The sequence below is a fragment of the Spea bombifrons genome, chromosome 9 (genome assembly GCF_027358695.1).
Source record: "Spea bombifrons isolate aSpeBom1 chromosome 9, aSpeBom1.2.pri, whole genome shotgun sequence".
Taxonomy (NCBI): domain Eukaryota; kingdom Metazoa; phylum Chordata; class Amphibia; order Anura; family Pelobatidae; genus Spea; species Spea bombifrons.
The window spans coordinates 1,460,953-1,488,658 of NC_071095.1; the positions used below are offsets into that span (position 1 = coordinate 1,460,953).

Consider the following 27,706-nt stretch of genomic DNA (forward strand, 5'->3'; position numbering starts at 1 on the left):
AACTTCATATCAGAGATCTGCAACATGCACAGAAACAATATATTCTTACACTTCTTACATCATAGATATTTTGCCCATACAAATATTTTAGAGAAACCTTTCTATGTTCTGTATTCATAAAATTGGTTTCTCGGATTTATACATCCAGTCGTTAGGAAGAATTAATAAACTTCGCTGTATTATCTCATTATTCTATAAATGTAAAATAACGCTTTCACTTATATTTATTCCACGTGAGAAATGCCATCATATGACAAATGAATGAAAACACTAGCACATGTGTGTAAGTTTTGCTTTTTGTTTTATTCCAGTGCGTCGGGCTGTCCAACATTGTGGATTTAAGGAGGTCGGAGATGATGAGGATTGGACAGTATTCTGGTCAGATAGTTATATGGCACAGAATCGGATCATGGACATGAAACAATTTCAGGTTAAAACCAGATTTCTGTTAGGGGGTGTAGATTAAATCATTGGGGTTTCAGAACATTATAGTTCCTGTAACTGTATGAGTGGGATAAGACAAAGGTCATAACTAAATTTATTTTTTAGCTCGCTGAATAGAGCCCTATTTGTATAAAATGATGAATTTTAACTTGAGCAGCCTTTTTTACCATCATTTGTGTAATTCTATACATTTCTACTTACAGATAATGAACCACTTCCCAGGAATGAGCGAGATCTGCAGGAAAGACTCACTGGCCCGGAACATGAACCGATTGTTCAAGCTTTTCCCAGAGGAATACAACATCTTCCCACGGACGTGGAGTCTACCTGCTGAGTAAGTCTCTAAGTAATGAATATGAAGTCTGTAGAAAGTATAATAATAGGTTGCGTCTTCTCTATATAGCAACTACTCAGTAGTAAAACATACCAGTTGCAATGCGAAAGCTATTTTATATATTTTATATTCAGAATACAAGGCAGACTTTATTAGAAAAAACACAATCATTTGAAAAGGGTAAACTTTTCTCCAGAAATCCTGTATATTCTTGAATAAAATGTACATAATATTGAAGCCGTTAACATTAAATATGCATTAAATATGGGAAATAATTATTATATTGGACTTCAGATGTTTTTTTTTTTTTTGCTTTTATTGTTCTCCATTGCGTGTCATCACTTATACAGCCTGTTCTTAATTTCTAATTATAATTGTTTGTCCCATAGCTATAAGGATTTCCAGGCATATAGTCGCAGAAGAAAAGGAGAGACCTATATCTGTAAGCCAGGCAAGGGCTGCCAAGGCCAAGGTATTTTCTTGACGTACAATGCGGATGACATCAAGCCTGGAAAACACATGATCTGTCAGCAGTATCTCGAAAAGGTAATAAAATGTGGAATATTATAGAATTCTATGCTTACATTATAACTGAACAGACATATTAAGTGCTCAAAACATTCAATTGTAATGTTTATGTAGTATGCTGTATATATAGAAATAGGGAAATATGAAATAGTAACCGAAAGCACTTCTATGTAAGTACTCAGATGTAGCAGGAAATGTTGTATTGGTATCTGTACTGAGATCAATATAAAGTTCTATAGACATCTGATGGTTCTTGTCTGCACTTCATGAATTATTCTAATTTATATATATGTGATTTATCCGCACAGCCATTCCTGATTGATGGATTTAAGTTTGATCTTCGGCTCTATGTCCTTGTCACTTCTTGTGACCCTCTGCGCATTTTCATCTATAACGAGGGCATTGTGCGGTTTGCGACCACCAGCTACACCAAACCCAACTGCAAAAACCTGGTAAGCATCTTTAATGGAAACTATAATGCCTACTGATTGTAAAACAAACAATGAGAAATGAAGCACCCTGGCAGATAGAGAAAATATATTATATAAAAATATGATTCTAAATAGCATAAAAATGGGAACATTAAATGAAGATAAAAAATTTTTTTTTATGTGCTGTATACATATCTGGGAACTTGATAGTAGGAGTAGATTCTTGAGGGGACAATGCTAGTCATGTGTTAAGGCAGGACTTGTCGTGCATGGGGCATGGCTAGCTGCAGATTGGGTGCCGCTAGCTACACACCGGAGTTCAGCTAGCCTTCGACAATCTTGAATCTGCATGGAGTAGGAGGTTAAGTGACCAGGAGGTGGGGTGGCTAAACACCCATACCCTACCTAGAGAACGAGACAAGAGACCCAGGCAAGCAGGAGATTCTGGGTCAACCCTTTAGAATTCCCAGGAATGACAATGTAAAGATATCAATATTTCTTCTTTTTTCTAGAATAACATCTGTATGCATCTAACTAACTATTCAATCAACAAGCTCAGTGAGAATTTCATCAGAGATGATATAAAAGGAAGTAAAAGGTGTGTAAGTGCAACCAATAGAAATACTTTTTCTTTTATACATAAATATAGTTCTATTCTGATATATGTTTTTTTACCTCATCAGGAAACTTTCAACACTGAGAGGTTGGCTGGAAAATCATGGATACGATGCAGTAAAACTATGGAGTGAGATCGATGATGTCATTATCAAGACCCTGATTTCCATTCAACCGATCTTGAAGCATAGGAATCAGACTTGCTTCCCATTCAAAGCTGCTGGTACCAACTGCTTCACGATCCTTGGGTTTGACATCATTCTGGACCAAGAGTTGAAGCCATGGCTCCTAGAGGTAACAGTTGACATGTTCACATGGAATATGTATTAATGTATGAAGGTCTAGGAATAAACCCATAATCATATATAGAAAATAAAATCTGATAAAAAATAAAGTATAGAGGTAGAAAAAACTGAAAATGGCAGAAAAATGGATTTTCAATCCTGTAGAGGCTTTTGCAGATTTTTACATTTGTGTCCAGAGTGTCTGCGGACAAGTAAATCACATACATCATGAAACCGGTGTCAGTTCATAACATCATGCTTATGTCATGCAATAGAAAATGGATCAGATATTAAGATTTCTGCATTTCTTCCAGTCTTATCCTGTAATGGGTGTTAATGCCTCTCTATATGTAACCTTTTTTATTCCAAGGTTCCTTGTTATCTGAGTTTGATCATCTGCTCTGGACACCCAACCAACACTGATTGGGCTGAACGGACCGTGCTAAGGACTTTGGTCACACAGTAGGGTGATCTGCACCAGTTTATGTTGTAGAGTGCTGTCACCCCGTCATGTGTATATATATATATATATGCATGTAAACTGTGCACTGGAAGTTTGTTTTAGTTGGATTCTAAACTCTTAAACCATGCAACCATTCCTATAGAGCACATTTTTTCATAGGACAAACTTTAATTCAATAACTAGTTTGAAGCTCATCAGTATTTTCTATGCTTGTGCAGGTGAATCACTCCCCAAGTTTTACCACAGACTCACGGTTAGATCAGGAGGTCAAGGACGCCGTTTTGCAGGATACCCTTAATATGATCAGACTCCGTGCCTGCGACACCAGGAAAGTTATTAAGGAAGAGCGCAGAGTGGAAGATCATTTAATACAATCCAAGCTCTCGATGGAAGCAAGGTTAGTTTGAAGTCATTCCATATTACATAAGAATAAACATTGCAGAAGCAAAGTTTTATCGTTACCATACTTTCTAGGGAGTAATATATATATATATATAACTGTGCACACAACTTCCAAAATGTACCAAAATAAGTAATAATCATAATAATAATCATAATAATAACAATACTAATGTTTTTTTTAAACTAGGCTACAGGAACAGTTAAACACCCAGACTGCTTGGCTGGAGCAGGTAGAAAAGTATGAGGACAGTCACCTTGGAGGCTACCGACGGATCTACCCAAGTCACAAACCTGGGCAGTACGGGAAATTCTTCATACCCAGGGGCTTACTGTACATGCAAACCGCAACTTCCAAAGCAAGAGCGGAGTGTGTCAGGTCAGTTATTATTACAAATACAGTGCCTACATTTACATCTTGGTTACAGCGGCTTCAATGTGAAATGCAAAACCACCAAATTATGGTAGAACTCTTATCCATACCTGTAACCATTTTCCCAAGTAACTGGTGATCTATCCAATGCTCAATGGGTCAGTTGAAAGGCAGAACTTCTCCAACCTGCCCATTTACACCACAGAGGACTTTGCCTAGCCTCATAGCATGGTGGGTCTGCACATCGTAAGATCTTAAGCATAAAAAGTTTATATAGAGTCTGCCGTATATTGCTCATTATCCATCTTGAACAATGTGAAAGGTTTTGTGTGACCAATTATTTGAGGCCATAATGATTATTCAGGACCCGGCAAATAAGGAAACCCAAGAAACTATTCTCTTCATTATTCTATATTCTTGGGCAAATTTTTTTCATTTCCATCAGCTTTTTTATCATAACAATCTTGATTTTTTGCTTGCAGGAAGCAAATGGAAGAGCTTCGTCTGATAGAAGAGCCAAAGCCCAAGAAAAGTGTGAATAATGATGCTGTCCGAGAATCAGCGGCTGAGAAGCCTGCCACATATCACGTACCAAAGAGGCCAACTTGTCCTCCTCCTCCTAATTACATTAGGAGCATGGAAAGAAAGGTATGAACATCAACATGTGTTTGCAATCTGTAATGTTCCTATGTACAAGGACAGTTAAGCAGAACCAGTTAAATGTTTACATTGAAAAGTCGGTGTATAAATGATGTGTTTAGCAAGCTTATTAGTTTATTGTCACCAAAGGCCCATCTTTAGCTTCTACCATGAGAAATGTAGTTGGCCAAATATACCAACAATTACATAAAATGCAAACAATTGCATGAAAATTAGATGCAAACCAAATCTTAACTCAATTTGGTCCATTTTGTCTAGACACCAACCTTAAATGAGAGTTACTATAATTAAAGCCAGGACTTATTTTCCAAAACAGAAGGTATAATGTAATCCAATTTTAAAGGATTCTTCAATTACAAACATTGACCAGTTTTCACTAACGGACTGGTTTAAGCTGCACCGGTGTTAATTAATGTGCCTATATCATAAAAATGTGTCATATTTAATATACATAGTGCTAGTCACATGACATTTACTTATTTATTTTTAACTCACCTCAGGAGAAATATAAGTCAGATCTTGTTGTTTTCTTACAGCTACGCTTTATCCGCCCACCGGTACTGTGTCAGGAAACAGAAACTGTAACTGTTCTCCCGTTGCCTAATTTGAGATCGAGGCACACGGCATCATTTCCCAGAGCTCACACTGCTCCCAGCCATCACTCCAACAGGGATGTGTCACAGTTGCCCAGACTCTTTCAGCCAGGAAGAGCAGCACCTCCATCTTCCCAGTATCCTGCGGGGAGAAAAATACTCCAGAGAGTGGTGCAAAACATCCGGGCAACTGCTGCCGTCAGTGAGCCAGTTAAACAGCCGGCACGTGACAGCCAGAGGAGTCTCTCCGGTGCCCGAACCAAGGCTGCACAGAGTAAGAACATTTATTTATACAAATATTCAGTTTGAGAGTAATATCCATTAGCTTACATACTGGGGTTCATTCTTGAGGACACAATCTCCAGAATATACTTGAAAAGCTAAACCCTTTTCCCCCCAAAGCAATTAACTCTAATCTATCATCAGGGCAATCTAGACTGATTTAAGTAAACGTCTTCGTTAAGATTCATCTTGCTTACTATAGGAAAAAGCAAAACTGATGCAAAAATGCATAACTTTTCTGCTTTCAAGAGCCGTCCCTGCATAATCCATAGATACGTTTCTAAAATAACTTGTCCTACTAATAGCATTATGAAGGGTCAGTAGAAACCTTCTTGCAAGCAAAACTATCTGAGTTTCTCCCTTCATAATACATGGTGGAGTCATGAAAATGAAATTTCCACATACCCCACAAATCCCTGGTTTAATGAGCTCAGCTTTGGATGGACATGAATGATGTCCAAGAAGACCAAGCTGATATCTTTTGCATAGTGGGTTCCAAAAGATATTTAATAGTTTGAAAAGCACCAGCGACATCTCTAGTTATAGGAATTTTTCCAGAGCATTCAGTTAAACATTTTACAGATAACATCAAAGAAGAAAAGTGTATTTTTTTTCGACAACAAATGTACTAAATATTGATTAGATTCCACTAAGTATGCTGTAGCTAAATTCCTATGAGATTTATTTCGGTTTACAAACTTTTGTACCTTTTAACCCTTTATTTACAGTGTGAACTTGTAGCAATTCCTTATACATGTTTGTGTACTAGAAGTCAGAATTTGGCTTACTTGTATGTGTAGTGTGTCTATTACAAATTCTTTTTATTCTACAATATTTTTTCCTCTCAAAAGACCCAACATGCAAGAAAGCATCCGGTGTTTCTTCTGGCTCTCTGAAGAACATTGTCCCTGGAGGAAGACGTCCTGAGGAACCTCGAAGTGGTTTTCTTCCTGTTATTCCTGGAAATCGGTCTTTAGTTGCTGCTCCATCTTCTGCACCAGTTACCCGACGCACACGTCATTGAAAGCAACAGACTGCGGGTGTCGCAACCATGAACAGGAACAGGTAATGAAATGATTTACTAGAATCTTGGTCATTCTACAAAGAGGCAGCATGAAAATACCGGATTCTTCATACATGGTTTATATTAGTGTTTCTGTTTTAGGAGATAGATCTGGATGTGAGAAAGCCACCATCACCACCACACCTTCGAGATGCATAAAATGGGCCAACAGTTCAATGTAAGTACTGAAACTACTGGGGTCGTGTCTAGCATAAATGTAACAGAAAATATATAAAAGCTGCACTGGAAACAAATATCTCTAGGGCTTAAATCAAAACACACGCCTATATTATTGGTTTTTAAATTATATAATATGTTAATTCTTCTTAACAAAATAGTTTATGTTTTTTTTCTTTATACGCATCAACACTAATAGTATTTTGTAGCAAACATCAAAATGCAATTTCTAACATTTTATTATTTTATCAAATACAGGGAATTATACCATCAAATTCCATCATGGGGAATTATACCATCAACTACCATCATGGGGAATTATACCATCAAATACCATCATGATGAAATATACCATCAAATACCATTATGGTTAAATATACCATCAAATACCATCATGATGAAGCAGACTGGACCCCAAATAAACATTATACTGTTGTTCCCCAAACTGTTATGTGCCTTGTACTATGAATCCTTTACATCAGGGGTGGGGAATTGTGTCTTGGCACCCAGATTTCATCCACAGGACCTGACTGGAAGCATAGGACTTGCCATCCTTGCCTCAAACAGCCTACCTGTGCCATGCTCCCCTCCTCCACTTACACATCCATGCTATCAGTGAAGCAGCGCGCACCGTGGCAGAGCAGGGAGATGACAGGCGCATAGTCGATCCGTGGGCCTTCTAGGAAAAAACCCACCAGAATACCCAACCCCCCAAAATAAGACGCGGACACCAAAATTGCAGTCAAAATTATTTATAAGTCCACAGTTTAAAAACATCATTTACAAAAAGTCATTGTCATACAAAATACAATAGTAACAATAATAGCCCAACACCACCCACACCATGACAATGACCCCAAATAATAATTTAACAATAACCAAAAACATAACAATAAAGTGCCAATAATTTACTTTGCCAAACTCCTTAATAGGGGTATACCCAGATACCCCACACCCCAAGATTCTGAGCCACAGACCAGCTCGAAACCTACAAAACATAACAACCAACAACTTTTACCATGAAAACCCCCATTCAAACTCTCCAAACTCTCAAGCCGTCTGAGCTTCGCCACCCCGAAAAAACAGGGCCCGAACCAAACTGTCCTGAAAGCCTAAATTCAGCAAATCAAGACCCACTTCAGTCAAACGCACCCCGTCTGTCCTAAAATAACCCGGGAGCAACGATTCCAAATCCCGATGCCTAACCACCACACCACCCATCTTCTTAACAAAGCTGGCCATCAACCTATTAACCTTACCCCGACATCTGGCAATGGCCGCATAATCGCATGCATGCTTTCAACAAAGACAAGGAACTATCTCCGACCAAATAACCATAACCCTAGGAACCAAATTCCTCAACCGATCAAGATCCTGTTTCATCCACCGAACCAAATCCTTCTGTGGCACCAAACCCAACTCATTTACCCCAGCATGAAAAAGCACCAAATCCGGTCGCAACCCCGAATTCAACCTCCCCCAAACTTCTGAGCACACATACATCCAACTGAAACCCTGAAAACCAAACCACTGCAGCTTGATCCGGTCCTCAGGAAAGCCCAGCCGCTGACCATTAAGACGAACTGCAGCTCTCCGTCTGGCCCAGAACACATAGGATTGGCCCACAATCCAGGCCACCAAACCTACGAAAGAAAAGAAAGAATATACAAGAAACTCAACATAAAAAATGACACACCCATCAGACCACATTCCCAGGGCGCACATACGTACGAAAACAATCCGACTCCCATCTCCCGATCCTCTTAACCAAGGCATCGCCCAAACCTAAGCGTCCTGCTCCCAAATGCAGAGGATCCAACCCAAGCCTAAGCAGCCCTTTACGAAAAATCTGTAAAAACTGAAAACGAGATAACGCTGTTCCATCCGCATGGACAAAGAAGGCCCCTGACACAAACGGCTGACCACCCAAAAATTCCACTCCATCCTGAACCGGGCACAACAGCGATCCTTCAAACGGATACAGAACCACCACGCATCCCTTACCCAAAACATTCGTCTTGGACCTGCGCAACTAAATCGAGACCATGTCCCCACTCACAACCACATCCTCAAAACGCAACCCCCCTTGCCCTTTTGTATTACCACTCACCAGCTCTCCAATCCTGAACGCCCCAAAAAACACAAATAAAAAGGCAACCTTAAATAGACGGGCCTCATAAACTGAAAAACAAATGCCAGGTAAACTACACCCCCCCACTTACCTTGTTGCCGGAGTCCTGCGGTGAGAGCGGGAGGCATCCGTCTTCTTGCTCTGCCGCGGTGCCGGCATTTCATGTTGAGCACCAGAATAGTCTGGTGCTCAACATGAGATGCCGGCACCGCGACGGAGTCACGGAGAGTAAGGGGCGCCGAGCAGTTGCTGAAAACTTCACGAGCAACCGCTCGGCGCCCCTGCCCGGGACTTAGATTAAAGCATTGTTTTTTAAAAAACTTTATTTAACATGAATGATGTTAAATAAAGTTTAAAAAAAAAACGATGTTTTAAGTTAAGTCCCGGGCAGGCACCCCTGCTACCATGGCGCCCTGTGCGGTCGCACAGGTCGCACACCCCTAAGGCCGGCCCTGAGCGCAGCCATATTCTTATCTATATAACCGAAGCCGACACCCCAGAGGAAAACAAATGGAAAATAAACCAAAGCAAAGCCTCCATCTGACCCGAACACGAAAACAAGTCACCGACCACGGGCCACTTGCTGATCCCAAGCATCCCAAACTTTACTGTAAGCCGTCCAAGTCTTCGCCGCCAAGGAAGCTGTAACGGCCGAAGATGTAACGGCTGAAGATAGTCAGGGTCAGTAGCCGAGGATCCACAGTGCAGAACCCGTGCACGAACCAGAGGCAGGCGAAATGGTACTGGAGAAGTTCGGATAAACATGAGACGAAGCCGAGGTCAAGGATTGGAGAAGTCAGGATAGCCGAGAGACGAAGCCGAGGTCAAGGGTTGGAGAAGTCAAGATAACCGTGGTACAAAGCCGGAGTCAGAACTGGAGCAAACACAAAACCGCAACTGAGCCCAGAGAAACAAAGCATGAAACTCTTTGACAGGCAGTGAGTGGACAGCTAAGGAGCCCTCAAATAGCCCCAGGCAGATAACCCCGCCTCAAACTAATAGCATAAATAAACAGAGAAAATGTCCGGCTATCTTAGTAGTGGCGTGCGCATGCGTGAGAGTCTCGTCCGGCAGTGTCTGCGGGAGGCTGCTATGGCTGTAGCAGCTGCAGGTAAGTTGTTAGCTGTTACACCATCCCCCGCCACAAGGGCGCGCTCCGAGCGCCCAGGACCAGGCTTGGAAGGCCAGCGCAAATGAAAGTCACGAATCCTGGCCGGCGCATGGATATTGGAGACAGGTTCCCAGGATCTCTCCTCTGGACCATAACCTTTCCAACCAATGAGATATTGTAACTGACCCTTCCGAATGCGAGAATCAACGATCCGACGAACCGCATACTCCTCCTGGCTCTGAATCGCCACGGCCTTGGGAATACAAAACGGATCTGAGAATCTATTGGTAACTGCCGGCTTAAGCTCGGAAACGTGAAAAGAATCAGATATCTTCATGGACACAGGTAGGTCCAGCTTGTACGATACTGCATTGATCCTAGAGCAAACCGTGTAGGGACCTATGTATTTGGGACCTAGAGTTCTAGAATTCTGGCGTAAATGTAAATTCTTGGTAGAAAGCCACACTTTATCACCAGGCTGGAGACATGGAGCAGGAGAGAGATGCAGATTAGCCGCCTTCTGTTGTTTCTGTTTGGCAGCCGCGAGAAGTCCTCGAGTAGTCTGCCATCTAGTGACAATGTCTCGTGCAAAAGCGTCTGCTTCAGGTAAATCAGATGGTGTCTGAGCAGAGGGCCACATGGAAGGGTTAAATCCATATGAGATAAAGAACGGAGAATTCTGTAGGGATTCATGAAATGAATTGTTATATGAGAATTCGGCCAAATGAAGCAACTGGGACCAATTGGAGTGATCTTCGGAGACATAAGAATGAAGGTAGTGTTTAAGCACCTGGTTGGTTCTTTCGGTTTGACCATTGGATTGAGGATGATACGCAGAGGAGAGGTGCGTAGCTATGCCGAGATGAGTGCATAAGCTTCTCCAGAAACGAGATATAAATTGAGGACCACGGTCAGAGTCTTCGTGTTCGTCTTCGTCTCTGTTGGGGGAAAAAAAAATTCTTATTCCGCGAATTTTCGCCCCTTCCTGTTTTCGGTTCGGGCAAATATTCGTGTACATTCTACGTGTTTGCCGTTTTTTTGTAGAAGGGGTTAATACGGGGTTAACGCGGTACAGGCTACGCAGCAGACTTGGCGCCAGGATTTTTAATCTCCGCACAAGCAACTCTATTGGTCGCCTGCAGGGGCCTCCTCTGCCATCAACCAATGAAGTATACCTGTACTTCATTGGTTGATGGCAGACGAGCCCCCTGCTGGCGACCAATAGAGTAGCTCGTACCGACTTTTAAAATCCTGCTACCACAACTTGGCCTGCAGAGACCACTGGTCTCCCTGCTCCAACAGTTAAAGGTCCGTACAAGCAACTTTATTGGTCCTTCGTATGGACTTTTAACTGTTGGAGCGGGGAGACCAGTGGTCTCTGCTGGCCAAGTTGCCCATCAGGAGTTAAAGGGCCGTGCAAGTGAGCATATTGGTCGCCTGCAGGGGCCTCCTCTGCCATCAACCAATGAAGTACACCTGTTACATATTATGTTAGTCCAATAAAAAAGGTATCACCGCATACTCTGCAATACTGTTTTTTTACATCGTGTCTACTGGAATAATACAGCTTAACCCATTTACAATATATATCTGTATATATATATACAAACAAACACATACATGTAAAACAGGGGTGGGGAACCTTTTTCCTTCCAAGGGCCATTTTGACATTTATAACATCAATACAAAATACAAAGCCCCACATTGTATATTTATCGCACCAGACAGCCCTCCCTTTAGTATTGGTTTATGTGATACCCCCAGCCAGCACCCCTTGTGAATTAATGCCCCATTAATGCCCCATTGCCCCCACACCCTTGTGTATTGCCTCCAGCCAGCCCCACATTGTATATTTATCCCACCATCCAGCCCCCCTTTAGTAATGATTTTTATGATGTCCCCAGCCCGAACCCCCTTGTGTATTAATGCCCCCAGACCCTTGCATATTTCGCCAGCCAGCCTTACGTTGTGTACTTATGCCACCAAGCTAGGCCCTCTTTAGTATTATGTCAGCCCTGGCACCCATATTGCAAACACAGGACCTGTCTAGCACCCAGACTGGAAGCATAGGACTTGCCATCCTTGCCTCAAACAGCCTCCCTGTGCCATGCTCCCCCTCCCCCACTTACACATCCATGCTATCATACGCACATTCATTTACTCATACACAAATATTAATTCATTCCCACATCCACAGATACTCATTCACAAATATTCCCTCATTCACATACTGATTAATTCCCTTATCCACAGATACTCATCCACAGATACTCATTCACATATACTCATTCAGAAATATTCCTTCATTCCTATATTAATTCACTCAATAACACATACTCATTAATACACCCTCCTCCACCCCCAGAATTGGAGATCTCTCTGTGCTGTTGGCATACTTCCGTAGGGGTCACTGCTTCTCTTCTCATTTATCTCCCAGGGGAAGCAGGAATGCAGCAGGGCGGTACAAGAGACGTTGCTTGCACAGGTAAGCAGTGTGCCCCTGCAGAAGTGATCACGGGGGTCGCCCGGGCCCCCTAGAGTGGTGGGCCCAGTAACAATTCCCCAGCCCTGATGTAAAGAATGTATAGTACAAGAGGTATAACAGTTTGGGGTACAACAGTATGATGTTTATTTGGGGTCCAGTCTGCTTCATCATGATGGTATTTGATGGTATAATTCCTCATGATGGCATTTGATGGTATATTTCCCCATGATGGAATTTGATGGTATAATTCCCTGTTTTAGATAAAATAATAAAATGTTAGAAATTGCAATTCGATGTTTGCTACAAAATACTATTAGTGTTGATGCGTATAAAGGAAAAAATGTAAAGTATTTTGAAGAATTAACATATTATTTAATTTAAAAACCAATAATATAGGCGTTTGTTTTGATTTAAGCCCTAGAGATATTTGTTTCCAGTGCAGCTTTTATATATTTTCTGTTACATTTATGCTAGACACGACCCCAGTAGTTTCAGTACTTACATTGAACTGTTGGCCCATTTTATGCATCTCGAAGGTGTGGTGGTGGTGGTGGCTTTCTCACATCCAGATCTATCTCCTAAAACAGAAACACAAATGTAAACCATGTATGAAGAATCCGGTATTTTCATGCTGCCTCTTTGTAGAATGACCAAGATTCTAGTAAATCATTTCATTACCTGTTCCTGTTCATGGTTGCGACACCCGCAGTCTGTTGCTTTCAATGACGTGTGCGTCGGGTAACTTGTGCAGAAGATGGAGCAGCAACTAAAGACCGATTTCCAGGAATAACAGGAAGAAAACCACTTCGAGGTTCCTCAGGACGTCTTCCTCCAGGGACAATGTTCTTCAGAATTTGTAGTAGACACACTATACATAAAAGTAAGCCAAATTCTACTACACAAACATGTATAAGGAATTGCTACAAGTTCACACTGTAAATAAAGGGTTAAAAGGTACAAAAGTTTGTAAACAGACAATAAATCACATAGGAATTTAGCTACAGCATACTTAGTGGAATCTAATTGATATTTAGTACATTCGTTGTTGAAAAAAATACAGAGTGCTCTGGAAAACTTCGTATTACTAGAGATGTCGCTGGTGCTTTTCAAACTATTAAATATCTTTTGGAATCCAGTATGCAAAAGATATCAGCTTGGTCTTCTTGGACATCATTCATGTCCATCCAAAGCTGAACTCATTAGATTTCTGGACTACGTGAAAATTTAATTTTCATGACTCCACCATGCATTATGAAGGGAGAAACACAGATAGTTTTGCTTGCAAGAAGGGTTTTACTGACCCTTCATAATGCTATTAGCAGGGCAAGTTATTTTAGAAATGTATCTATGGATTACACAGAACAGTTATGGATGTATGCATCATTTTGCCTTTTGCTATAGTAAGTAGGATGAATCTTTAGGAAGGGGTTTACTTATATCAGTCTAGATTGCCCTGATGATAGATTGCCAATGATGTTCATGTTTATAACTTAATTGCTTTGGTAAAAGAGGGGTTTAGCTTTTCAAGTATATTCTGGAGATTGTGTCCTCAAGAATGAACCCCAGTATGTAAGCTAATGGATATTACTCTCAAACTGAATATTTGTATAAATAAATATTCTTACTCTGTGCAGCCTTGGTTCGGGCACCGGAGAGACTCCTCTGGCTGTCACGTGCCGGCTGTTTAACTGGCTCACTGACGGCAGCAGTTGCCCGGACGTTTTGCACCACTCTCTGGTGTATTTGTCTCCCCGCAGGATGCTGGGAAGATGGAGGTGCTGCTCTTCCTGGCTGAAAGAGTCTGGACAACTGTGGCACATCCCTGTTGGAGTGATGGCTGGGAGCAGTGTGAGCACTGGGAAATGATGCTGTGTACCTCGATCTCAAATCAGGCAACGGGAGAACAGTTACAGTTTCTGATTCCTGACACAGTACCGGTGGGCGGATAAAGCGTAGCTGTAAGAAAACAACAAGATGTGACTTATCACTATCATCACATGATCTTTATCGTTATATACTAACCATAAGGAAATCCAAAAGACGATTTAACTATTCTATCAACGTCACTTTGTACATACAAAACAGAAGTTAGCAACCTCAGAAAGATGCAAATAGATGGATAAATGGTTAAGGAAGCATGTTTATCCCTCATAAAGCTTTTTCTCAGATCTTTCACCTACATACATACAACAAATTGAGAAATATGTTTCTCCTGCTCTTAAATGTCAAGGAACTACCCCATGCATTAAGGGATGGGTATTGGGTTTGTATTGTGTGTTAGATACCTTGCTAATCTTGTTAAACTTTCCCTGGGGTAAGTTAAAAATAAATAAATGTCACGTGACTAGCACTATGTACGTTAAATTAATTAACACCAGGGCCAGGTTAATCCAGTCCTTTTGGGAACGCTGGTCAAGGTTTTTAACTAAAGAATGTCCTCCAAAGACTGAAGGAGGAAACAAAACAAAAATGGAAAGTGAGTCCTGGCATTTATTATAAAAACGCTCATTAAATTAGTGTTTGAAGTAAGAAGAAAAAGTCAGTGTCTGCAAAGTGGACTACATTGACTTAAGACTCTTGTTGTTTGCTTCTATTTTTATATAATTATTTCCATTTTATGTTTCAAGCTGTTGGTACATTTGGTCTCCCAAAAATTATATAGGTATCTATTAATCAGTTGATATTTATCACTTCCTGGGTTCTTTTGTTGTGAGTCTATGTGGGTCAACGGAGAATTGTTGTGTGTAAAAAATAGTATACATTTTACTGGTATGTTTTTCCAAAGGGCTAAATAGTATGTACTATACAGCTAAAAAGCTTGCTTAACCCACCATTTATACACCAAGCTTTCGATGTAAACATTTAACTGGTTCTGCGTAACTGCCCTCGTGCAATAGGGACCTTATAAGCTTTAACTTGTGGAACTTCATACCTTTCTTTCCATACTCCTAATGTTAGTAGGAGGAGGACAAGTTGGCCTCGTTGGTACGTGATATGTGACAGGCTTTTCACTCGCTGATTCTCCTCGGACAGCATCCGGATTTAATCTCTGGCTCATTCCAAAGGGAACGCGCTTTGGCTCTTGCTTTTGATTAAACTCTTCCAATTGCTTCCTGCAGACAAAAAATCAAGGTTCTTATGATCAAAAAGTTGATGGAAATGAAAAAATTAGCCCAAAAATATAGAATAATAAAGAGAATAGTGTAAGTTTTTGGGGTTTTCTGATTTGCCAAGTCTTGAGTAATCATTATAACCTCACAGAAAACCTTTCAGGTTGTTCAAGATGGAGAACAGGACAAAATACGGCAGACTCTTCCTAATCTTTCTATACTTCAGTTCTTATGATGTGCAGACCCACCATGCAAAGTCCTCTGTGGTGTAAACTGGGAGGTTGGACACGTTCTGCCATTCAACTGACCCATTGAGCATTGGATAGATCACCAGTTACTTGGGAAAATGGTTACGATATGGATAATAGTTCTACCATAATTTGATGGTTTTGCATTTCACATTGAAGCCACTGAAACCGAGGTGTAAACGTAGGCACTGTATTTGTAATAATAACTGACCTGACACACTCCGCTCTTGCTTTGGAAGTTGCAGTTTGCCTGAACAGTAAGCCCCTGGGTATGAAGAATTTCCCGTACTGCTCAGCTTTGTCATTGGGGTAGATCCGTCGGTAGTCTCCAAGGTGACTGTCCTCGTACTTTTCTACCTGCTCTTGCCAAGCAGTCTGGGTGTTTAAGTGTTCCTGTAGCCTAGTTTCATAAAACACACTTTATCATTATTCTTATGTATTTTTGCAAATGGATGATTAACTCTGGTCCATTAGATTATTTGGAAGTTATGGGCACAGTTTCACTTAAATATATAAATACATATACCTCTCATATCTGTTTTTAAAACATCCTCGTTATTTTATTGGCTTGAGTTAATGAGACTGCAAATATACCGTATTGGCTCGGATATAGGCCGCCCCCGTATATAGGCCGCACCCTAAAAGTTTGGTGCTTTTTTAAAGAAAAAGTTTTTTTTCTTTAAAAAAGCACCAAAAAAAACATGCTGCCACTCTGTCCTCCCTCCCCGAGATATGCTGCCACTGTCCTCCCTCCCCGAGATATGCTACCACTGTCCCCCCCCCAAGATATGCTACCGCTGTCCTCCCTCCCCGAGATACGCTGCCGCTGTCCTCCCTCCCCGCGATACGCTGCCGCTGTCCTCCCTCCCCGCGATACGCTGCCGCTGTCCTCCCTCCCCGCGATACGCTGCCGCTGTCCTCCCTCCCCGCGATACGCTGCCGCTGTCCTCCCTCCCCGCGATACGCTGCCGCTGTCCTCCCTCCCCGCGATACGCTGCCGCTGTCCTCCCTCCCCGCGATACGCTGCCGCTGTCCTCCCTCCCCGCGATACGCTGCCGCTGTCCTCCTCTGCCCCCCTCCTCGACTTACCGGAGCAGACTCCCGGGTGTCTTGCGGGGCCGGCGAGGGACATCGGAAGTTGCATACGCGTATTGCGTAGATGTCTCCCGCCGGCCCCGCAAGACACCCGGGAGTCTGCTCCGGTAAGTCGGGGGGGGGGCAGAGGTAAAACGCTTAGATAACCTCCCGTGCCGGCACCCCCCCCGTGGGAAGTGCTGGCAGGGGAGGCTGTCTGAGCGTATCGGGGAGAAGGATGCAGGTCCCCTGCACCGCTGCGGGGGATCTGTATCTTAACCCCGCTGCCTGCCCGGCGCCCGGGACTGCATGTCCCGGGCGTCGGGCGCTAGACCCCGAATATAGGCCGCACCCCCACTTTAAAAACTTAAAGTGGGGGAAAAAAGTGCGGCCTATATTCGAGCCAATACGGTATATTGTTGCAATGTAAAGCTATAGGAGTTGCTACGCTTGCTTTTGATTGAAATTTGAGGTCATAAAAAATGATATGAAGTGTACTTGAAGAAACCAATCAATGTTAGAACATTTACCTACACATTCATCAGTAACACTTTTATAAAAGAAATGTTTTTACATCGTAGTTCAACCATTATTTACTCCCTAGAAAGTATGGTAACGATAAAACTTTGCTTCTGCTTCTTATGTAATATGGAATGACCTCAAACTAACCTTGCTTCCCTCGAGAGCTTGGATTGTATTAAATGATCTTTCACTCTGCGCTCTTCCTTAATAACTTTCCTGGTGTCGCAGGCACGGAGTCTGATCATATTAAGGGTATCCTGCAAAACGGCGTCCTTGACCTCCTGATCTAACTGTGAGTCTGTGATAAAACTTGGGGAGTGATTCACCTGCACAAGCATAGAAAATACTGATGAGCTTCAAACTAGTTATTAAATTTATGTTTTTCCCAGGAAAGTAGCCTTATAGGAATGCTGCATGTTTAAAGGGCGCAGCACTCTACAACATAAAATGGAGAAAATCGCCCTGTTGAGTGACCAAAATTCTTGGCACAGTCCGCTCAGCCCAGTCAGTGCTGTTTGGGTGTCCAGAGCAGATGATAAAACTCGGCTAACAAGGAACCATTGAATAAAAAGGTTACATATAGAGAGGAATTAACACCCATTACAAGCTAAGACTAGAAGTAATGACTGGAATATCTGATTGATCTGATCGACTGCATGAAATAAGCATTGTGTACTGACACCAATTTCATGATGCATGTGATTTACTTGTCCGCAGTGGACAGAAAGTCTGTACAGCATAGAAAATGTCATGTTCTGCTATTTTCAGAATGTGGGTTTTTTTTACTGCTATATATGATTAAAGTGAGTTCCTTCCTAGCCCTTCATACACATCCCCTTTTAAAATGTTTACGTTACCTCTAGGAGCCATGGCTTCAACTTTTGGTCCAGAATGATGTCAAACCCAAGGACCGCGAAGCAGTTGGTACCAGCAGCATTGAATGGGATGCAAGTCTCATACCTATGCTTCAAGATCGGTTGAATGGAAATCAGGGTCTAGATAATGACATCATCGATCTCACTCCATAATTTCAATGCATCGTACCCATGGTTTTCCAGCCAACTTCTCAGTGTTGAAAGTTTCCTGATGGGGGAAAAAAAACATATATCAGAATAGAACTATATATATATATATATATAAAAAAAAGAAATAATATTTCTGTTGGTTACAATTACACACCTTTTACTTCCTTTTATATCATCTCTGATGAAATTCTCACTGAGCTTGTTGATTGAATAATTGGTTAGATGCATACAGACGTCGTTCTAGAAAGAAAAAAAAAATATTGACATCTTTACATTGTCATTCCTCTAAAGGGTGGACCCAGAGTCTCCTGCTTGCCTGGGCCTCTTGCCCAGGTGTTTAACCACCCCACCACCTGGTCACTTAACCTCCTACTCCATGCAGATTCAAGATTGTCAAAGGCTAGCTGAACTCCTATGTGTGGCTAGCGGCACCCAATCTGCAGCTAGCCATGCTCCATGCATGACAAGTCCTGCCTTAACGCATGACTAGCATCGTCCCTTCAAGAATCCACTCCCACTATCAAATTCCCAAATATGTATAGAGCATATAAAAAAACATCATTTATTTCTTGTTGTTTAGAATTGTATCATTATGTTAAATCTGCTGCCTCTGCCAGGGTATTTCATTTCTTATTGTTTGTTTTACAATCAGTAGCCATTAGACTTGGTGTTGGCCAAGTCTTCGTTAAAAGAAAAACCCTTCGTATTTCACGAACATTCGTTCACATGTTCTTTTTGGACGAATATTGGTGCACGTTCTTTGTGTTCATTTTTTTTCCTTACTTTTTTGTCGTTTTTTTGCAAGGGTTAATACACAGCAGCTTTGTCACCAGGATTTTAAAAGTCCGTGAGAGTGACTCTTTTGGTCGCCGGCAGGGAGGCTCCTCTGTCTTGAACCAATAATAATTGATGCCAGATGAGCCCCCTGGTGGAGACCAATAGAGTTCCTCTTACGGACCTTTAACTCATGATGCCGAAGCCATTAGTCTCCTAGGCCAAGTTGCTCCAAGCTGTACCTTGTCCGGCCCATTTCCCAGGGGGGGACTAAAATCCCCATTCCTCTTAGGCCATGTTACTCAGATAAACGCTCTGAGCAACATGGCTTTGGAGGAACGGGGATTTTAGCCCCCCTGGCAAAGGGGCAGGACAAGGTAGAGTTTGAACTCTGTTGGTCGCTGGCAGGGGCCTCCTCTGGAATCAACCAGTGAAGGGCAGCTGCGACTCTATTGGTCGCCGGCACTGAGTTCCTCTGGCATCAACCAGATTCGTGTTAACTCCTGCAATGCTACGTAGACAAGGTAGGCTAGAGGCAGTGCCTTGTTTGGGGGAAAGGACCAGGGAGATTAGGTAGGAGATATATTAGCAAAGAAGAAGATTCTTCGTGTCGTGCGTCTTCGTTTTCATGTACGTTTACCCGCCACCATATTAGTTTATTCAGTATTCGGTTTGAACAACGAAAATGCACCATCTGTGATCATTTATTATGTTCCCCGAATATGAATGCACAAGTCTAGTAGCCATTATAGATGCTTACCAGGTTTTTGCAGTTGGGTTTGGTGTAGCTGGTGGTCGCAAACCGCACAATACCCTCATTATAGATGAAAATGCGCAGAGGGTCACAAGAAGTGACAAGGACATAGATCCGAAGGTCAAACTTAAATCCATCAATCAGGAATGGCTGTGCGGATAAATCACATATATATAAATTAGTATAATTCATGAAGTGCAGACAAGAACCATCAGATGTCTATAGAACTTTATATTGATCTAATCCCGATACTCAGTACAGATACCAATACAACATTTCCTGCTACATCTCTGAGTACTATTTCATATTTCTCTATTTCTATATATACAGCATACTACATAAACATTACAATTGAATGTTTTGAGCAATTAATATGTCTGTTCAGTTATAATGTAAGCATAGAATTCTGTAAGATTCCACATTTTATTACCTTTTCGAGATATTGCTGACAGATCATGTTTTTTCCACGCTTGATGTCATGTGAAATTCAATAGCCTTGCAAAGTAGCAGTTATGCTGGCCTGCTAAGCTTTCTTTTTAATGCAATAAAAAGATATTAATGATAAAAGTTTTAGTTTACTTGTTTCATATCAGTCCCTGTGTGCTTCTGTCCTATTTGTTGTCCACCTTGTTTATAAGCCCAGAACACAATGTATTTGGTGTAATAACTACAGTTTCAACAATAAACTACAAACGGTATATTATATTAAAACAAGAAAATGTTTATTTAACATGTAAATTATAGTAGTACATAATAATATAAGTCAAAATACAAACAAGTGAAGCGCAATATTCTAATTAAATATAAGTATTACACCTTCTGGTGAAGTGGTGCTGCAAAAATACAGGAACAACCTCCCCAAAATGTTCCAAATTAAATACAATCAAATACTCACTTATTATTTGGGTGCACAGACACTTGTGTGGTTTTGATAATAATATAAGTATTTAGAGGATTTATATAGTTATATTTATATAGTTGGGGAAAATGTCTAAGTAGATCAGCAGCAGAGAAATCAAGAAGATGCATTATGCATTATTCCCCCAGATATAGAGATATGCCTTATATCCCCTGATATACCACTGTGCCCTCTGATATGCCTTATACCCCCTGATATGCCTTATACCAGATATGCCACTCTGTCCCACCCCAGATATGCCTTATACCCCCTGTATGCATTATTCCCCCAAATATGCCACCCTGCCCTCCCCAGATATGCCTTATATCCCCTGATATGCCACCGTGCCCTCTGATATGCCTTATACCAGATATGCCCCTCTACCCCACCCGATATGCCTTATACCACAGATATGCCACTCTGCCCCCCTAATATGCCTTATGCCCTGTATATGCCACTGTGCCCCCCTGACATGCCTTATAACCCCTTATATGCCACTCTGACCCCAGGTATGCCCCTCTGCCCCCCAAATATGCCACCCGCTGGCTGTCAGAGAGGAGGATCCGGGACCCCTGCAGCGCTGTATTATTATCTAACCACTAATTAAGGTCTGATTATAAGACGAAGCGTATTTTTCAGAGCATTTGCTCTGAAAAAACCCTAATTTTATATTCCATAAAATCGATTCAACATTGTCGATAATTTTTTTCTCTCACGCAGTATAATTTACCCGTTTATATATATATTTATGACAATAATATTGTGTTGTTCTTGGGTACCAATTTGGCCTTTTTATAAGTGCACTTTTCTTCCACCCATCCTGGATTTATAGGATCTTAACCCTGCGTGGCCAATGCAGCCTTTCTTGGATATTGTACCCTGTGCGTGGCTGTTAAACACACAGTGGCGGCAGAGTGCGATAGAGACGCTTTTATAAAGAAGACACTATAAACATATTAAGAGAAAAACTGATTTTAATTTCATTTCCAAGTGCATTCCATGTTGTGTGCATTTACATATCCGTGAGCAATTCTAATATGAAACGTGGCTGTTGCTTTATTATGATATATTATATTCTCGTATACGGTACACATTGTGCAAGTGTCAGTCACCGAGCAGACACCGAACGGACACACCGAACGGACACCAGCGCGACATCAGTTCAATGCATTTCCACTCAGTTGCGACTAGTTCCTATCCGGTAGAAGGACCATGTCCTTCAGGGGAGGGCTGGCAGCCTAAGGCCTGGGGGGCAAGTCTAGTCAACTGGCCCATTGCACCATCAAAGCGGCTGCGAGCGACATTGAAAGCGGCCGTCGTGCGGCAGTCACTCCACCAGTGCCTAATGAAATTAAAGTGGCCGGCATGCACACACCGCATGCCTCAGCTCTTCATCACACCCCTTTTATGATGTGGGAAGAGGAGCTGAGGCATGGCCATTGGGTCTGACAGCCGCATGATGCAGGGGCGTACCTAGAGTATTTGGCACCTGTGGCAGACCCTGTATGTGGCACCCCCCCACACACACACACTTTAAAACTGCATAGTTTCTATGGTTAGGCAAACATTGACAGGGGTACAGCATATTTGTTTTCATTATTTACTTAGGGATTATGCGGTACCACCGTCAATGTGTGCCTATACATTGAGCCAGACACTGACAACCCCTATCACTATATACTAAGCCAAACATTGATGTGGTGTAGGCTTACCACTTTAGTGACTGGCATAGTATATAGTAGTGATGCACCGAAATGAAAATTCTGGACTGAAACTAAAAATTCAGCATTCACTTGGCCAAAACAGAAAAAAAAAAAACAAAAAAAAAACTTTAAAATACTTTATTAAAAGTAACACCAAAATTAGACAAAAAAATCAACAATAATATTAACACACACATATATATATAGATATATATATATATATATACACATATATATATATATATAACAACAATCACAATCCTATCATGCCCAGGTTCTAGCATGTGCTGGCTGACTTAGCATGATAGGAGTGTGATTGCTGTTTGCAATTATATATATCAATATATATATATATTAATACTGTCATTGAATTATTCTGTCCAATAAAAGTGTTAACACACCGAAGTTGGACCAAAAAATAATTTATAACAGCAATCACACTCCTATCATGCCTAGGCAGCCACTACATGCTGGAATCTGGGCATGAAAGGAATGTGATTACGGACTCCCTATGCCAAGCTATCCCCCAACACTTACACATCCATGCTATCTGAAACCCTCATTTACAAACATTCAGCATAACACCCATCACTCTCACACACTTACATTCAGCATAACACCCATCACTCTCACACACTTACATTCAGCATAACACCCATCACTCTCACACACGTACATTTAGCATAACACCCATCACTCTCACACACTTACATTCAGCATAACACCCATCACTCTCACACACTTACATTCAGCATAACACCCATCACTCTCACACTTACATCCAGCATAACACCCATCACTCTCACACACTTACATTTAGCATAACACCCATCACTCTCACACACTTACATTCAGCATAACACCCATCACTCTCACACACTTACATTTAGCATAACACCCATCACTCTCACACACTTACATTCAGCATAACACCCATCACTCTCACACACTTACATTCAGCATAACACCCATCACTCTCACACACTTACATTCAGCATAACACCCATCACTCTCACACTTACATTCAGCATAACACCCATCACTCTCACACACTTACATTCAGCATAACACCCATCACTCTCACACACTTACATTCAGCATAACACCCATCACTCTCACACTTACATTCAGCATAACACCCATCACTCTCACACACGTACATTTACCATAACACCCATCACTCTCACACACTTACATTCAGCATAACAACCATCACTCTCACACACTTACATTCAGCATAACACCCATCACTCTCACACACTAATCCACTCTCTCCTACCTTTTCTTCTTTCACTCTCACGTTTCCTCTTCCTCCTCTTCTTCTACTTCTTCTTCTTCTACTTCTTCTTCTTCCTGTCCTTCCGGTGCACTGAGCGCGGAAAATGTTGGGCGTGGCTTCAGTGTTGTTGCCGCGCGCACCGAAACGGGAGGGGGCGGTCCGCCCCGGCTGCCGCTCATCTGAGGAGTGCCACCATGCCGGCACGCCTCCAGAAACTGGAGGCGTGCCGGCATGGTGGCACCCCTCAGATGAGCGGCAGCCGGGGCGGACCGCCCCCCTCCCTCCCCCGCCAGGTACGCATGACGGCCGTATTCAATCCTGCTCGCGGCCGCTTAGTTTTTAACTTTGCGGCCGCAGCCGCATTGAATGTCTGTCTGCCGGTCGTCCGTCCGGCCCACCGGCCCGGATTTAGGGCGGCCTGGGGGGCAATTGCCCCCCTGCCCCCCGGCCCAGCCCGCCCCTGATGTCCTTTACAGGCATAGGAAATAGCTTGCTCAGTGTGTGTGAGCTATTTTCTATCCAGCAAAATTACCTTTTGCCCCCTAGTGGTCAGGTCCTGTACAGGGATAGGAACTATCCAACTCATGGAAAGAGAGCTAGTTTCTATCCCTGTAAAGGACCTTTTGCTCCATCGTGGCCAGGTCCCATTAAAGGATAGGAACTAGATGGTTCATGGTGAGAAATCTAGTTACCATCCAGCTTAAGGACCCTTATCTCTCCAGCTCACACAGGTCCCTTACAGGGATAGGAAGTAGATGGGTTATAGTGAGCAATCTAGTTTCCATCCAGCTAAAGGACTTGTATACCTTCAGCTCACACAGGTCCTTTACAAGGATACCAATCCCTAGTTGCTATACGGCAAAGGGACTCATATCTCCAGCTCACACAGGTCCCTTACAGGGATAGGAACTAGACGGTTTATAGTGAGAAATCTAGTTTCCATCCAGCTAAAGGACTTTTATACCATCAGGTAACAATGGTCCTTTACAAGGATAACAATCCCATTGTTAGCTGAAGGTATAAAAGGTATGAGTCCCTTCGCAGTATAGGAACTAGGGATTGTTATCCTTATAAAGGACCTGTGTGAGCTGAAGGTATAAAAGTCCTTTAGCTGGATGGAAACTAGATTTCTTACTATGAACCGTCTAGTTCCTATCCCTGTAAGGGACCTGTGTGAGCTGGAGATATGAGTCCCTTCGCAGTATAGGAACTAGGGATTGTTATCCTTGTAAAGGACCATTGTTACCTAATGGCATAAAAGTCCTTTAGCTGGATGGAAACTAGATTGCTCACTATGAACCGTCTAGTTCCTATCCCTTTAAGGGACCTGCATGAGCTGGAGATATGAGTCCCTTCGCAGTATAGTAACAAGGGATTGTTATCGTTATAAAGGACCTGTGTGAGCTGAAGGTATAAAAGTCCTTTAGCTGGATGGAAACTAGATTTCTTACTATGAACCGTCTAGTTCCTATCCCTCTAAGGGACCTGCGTGAGCTGGAGATATAAGTCCCTTTGCAGTATAGGAACTAGAGATTGTTATCCTTGTAAAGGACCGTTGTTACCTGATGGCATAAAAGTCAATTAGCTGGATGGAAACTAGATTTCTCACTTTGAACTGTCTAGTTCCTAGAGAAATCTAGTTTCCATCCAGCTAAAGGACTTTTATACCTTCAGCCCACACAGGTCCTTTACAAGGATAACAATCCCTAGTATCTATACTGCAAAGGGACTCATATCTCCAGCTCACACAGGTCCCTTAGAAGGATAGAAACTAGACGGTTCATAGTGAGAAATCTAGTTTCTATCCAGCTAAAGGACTTTCATATCTCCAGCTCACGCAGGTCCCTTACAGGAATAGGAACTAGACAGTTCGTAGCGAGAAATCTTGTTTCCATGATTATAAAGTCAAGAAAAATTCCCGTAACATTGTGTATTAGATTTTATTTACTCTAACGCGATTTCATAACATACCCATAGATAATATGTGTTAATGGGTACCAACATGTCCAATTGTCTTCCATCTGTCGTGGATTCACACCTTAACCCTGTGTGGTCCCTAATCTGAGCAGGAGAAAGACACAGCCAATGTAGCCTTTCTTGGATATTCTCCCTTGTGTATGGCGGTCCGACGCACACAGCTGAGCTGTTCCCACTAGCTTTGCACTTTTCCGCTGCACAATACTCCGTGGGCAACAGGTTATGCCTGGCTCCTATTCCAAAAAGCCACCACCATGAGGACGTAATCTACTAATCTACCCAATTCACTAAAAAGTTAATGTTATGAGTGGTTGAGATAGACTGTAGAAGAAGAAGAGTATAAACATCTAGTTAAAGAAAAAAAAAACAGATTTTTAATTGCAATTCCAGATATATTACATGCGTTATGTTCATTTACTTATTTGTGAACATATATTATTATTATTACTATTATTATTATGAAACATTCAGCTGTTGCTTTATTTATACATTGTGAAGGTCTCAATTACAGACGTGGCATTTAGTCTATAACAAATGAGTCTATTCACTAAAAAATGATGTGCAGTAGAGTTGAGATCCCTGGCTTAACTACAGTGAGTTATCTCTCTCTCGAGGCACGCGCTCTCTCTCTCTCTCTCTCTCAAGTCGCGCTCTCTCTCTCTCTCTCCCTCCCTCCCTCGAGGCGAGCTCTCCCTCCCTCCCTCGAGGCGAGCTCTCTCTCTCTCTCCCTCGAGGCGAGCGCGCGCTCTCTCTCTCTCCCTCGAGGCGAGCTCTCTCTCTCTCTCCCTCGAGGCGAGCGCGCGCTCTCTCTCTCTCCCTCGAGGCGAGCGTGCGCTCTCTCTCTCCCTCCTTCGAGGCGAGCGCGCGCTCTCTCTCTCTCCCTCCCTCGAGGCAAGCGCGCGCTCTCTCTCCCTCCCTCGAGGCAAGCGCGCGCTCTCTCTCTCCCTCCCTCTCTCTCTCCCTCGAGGCGAGCGCACGTTCTATCTCAGAGAGAGAGACGCACTTACTGGCACAGATAGAGAGAGATGCACTTACTGGCACAGATAGAGAGAGACACCCACTGGCACAGAGAGAGAGAGAGACACTCACTGGCACGGAGAGAGAGACACACTCACTGGCACGGAGAGAGAGACACACTCACTGGCACGGAGAGAGAGACACACTCACTGGCACGGAGAGAAAGACACACTCACTGGCACGGAGAGAGAGACACACTCACTGGCACGGAGAGAGAGACACACTCACTGGCACGGAGAGAGAGACACACTCACTGGCACGGAGAGAGAGACACACTCACTGGCACGGAGAGAGAGACACACTCACTGGCACAGAGAGACAGACACACTCACTGGCACGGAGAGAGACAGACACACTCACTGGCACGGAGAGAGACAGACACACTCACTGGCACGGAGAGAGACAGACACACTCACTGGCACGGAGAGACAGACACACTCACTGGCACGGAGAGACAGACACACTCACTGGCACGGAGAGACAGACACACTCACTGGCACGGAGAGACAGACACACTCACTGGCACGGAGAGACAGACACACTCACTGGCACGGAGAGACAGACACACTCACTGGCACGGAGAGACAGACACACTCAATGGCACGGAGAGACAGACACACTCACTGGCACGGAGAGACAGACACACTCACTGGCACGGAGAGACAGACACACTCACTGGCACGGAGAGAGAGACACACTCACTGGCACAGAGAGAGAGACACACTCACTGGCACAGAGAGAGAGACACACTCACTGGCACAGAGAGAGAGACACACTCACTGGCACAGAGAGAGAGACACACTCACTGGCACAGAGAGAGAGACACACTCACTGGCACAGAGAGAGAGACACACTCACTGGCACAGAGAGAGAGAGACACTCACTGGCACAGAGAGAGAGAGACACTCACTGGCACAGAGAGAGAGACACACTCACTGGCACAGAGAGAGAG

At 42.8% G+C, this 27,706-nt stretch overlaps 1 protein-coding gene, 1 long non-coding RNA gene and 1 pseudogene across 2 annotated transcripts; 1 reads left to right on the top strand and 2 right to left on the bottom strand.

The window, feature by feature from the left end:
• Positions 1-376: 376 nt before the first annotated feature.
• LOC128505105 (tubulin polyglutamylase ttll6-like) lies at positions 377-6,430 on the top strand. Its single transcript, XM_053475406.1, has 11 exons — positions 377-430; positions 648-778; positions 1,168-1,324; positions 1,615-1,758; positions 2,250-2,335; positions 2,421-2,646; positions 3,318-3,496; positions 3,689-3,877; positions 4,354-4,519; positions 5,068-5,398; positions 6,258-6,430. The coding sequence occupies exons 1-11, from the start codon at positions 392-394 to the stop codon at positions 6,428-6,430; spliced, it is 1,821 nt and encodes a 606-aa protein (XP_053331381.1). The 5' UTR covers positions 377-391.
• Positions 6,431-12,552: 6,122 nt separating this feature from the next.
• Positions 12,553-13,191, bottom strand: LOC128505037 (uncharacterized). Its single transcript, XR_008355525.1, has 3 exons — positions 13,052-13,191; positions 12,876-12,951; positions 12,553-12,624 (listed from the first exon to the last, which is right to left on the bottom strand). It is a non-coding gene; the product is annotated as an uncharacterized LOC128505037 (long non-coding RNA).
• A 2,108-nt stretch (positions 13,192-15,299) lies between these two features.
• LOC128505106 (tubulin polyglutamylase ttll6-like) lies at positions 15,300-20,361 on the bottom strand (annotated as a pseudogene).
• Positions 20,362-27,706: the final 7,345 nt, after the last annotated feature.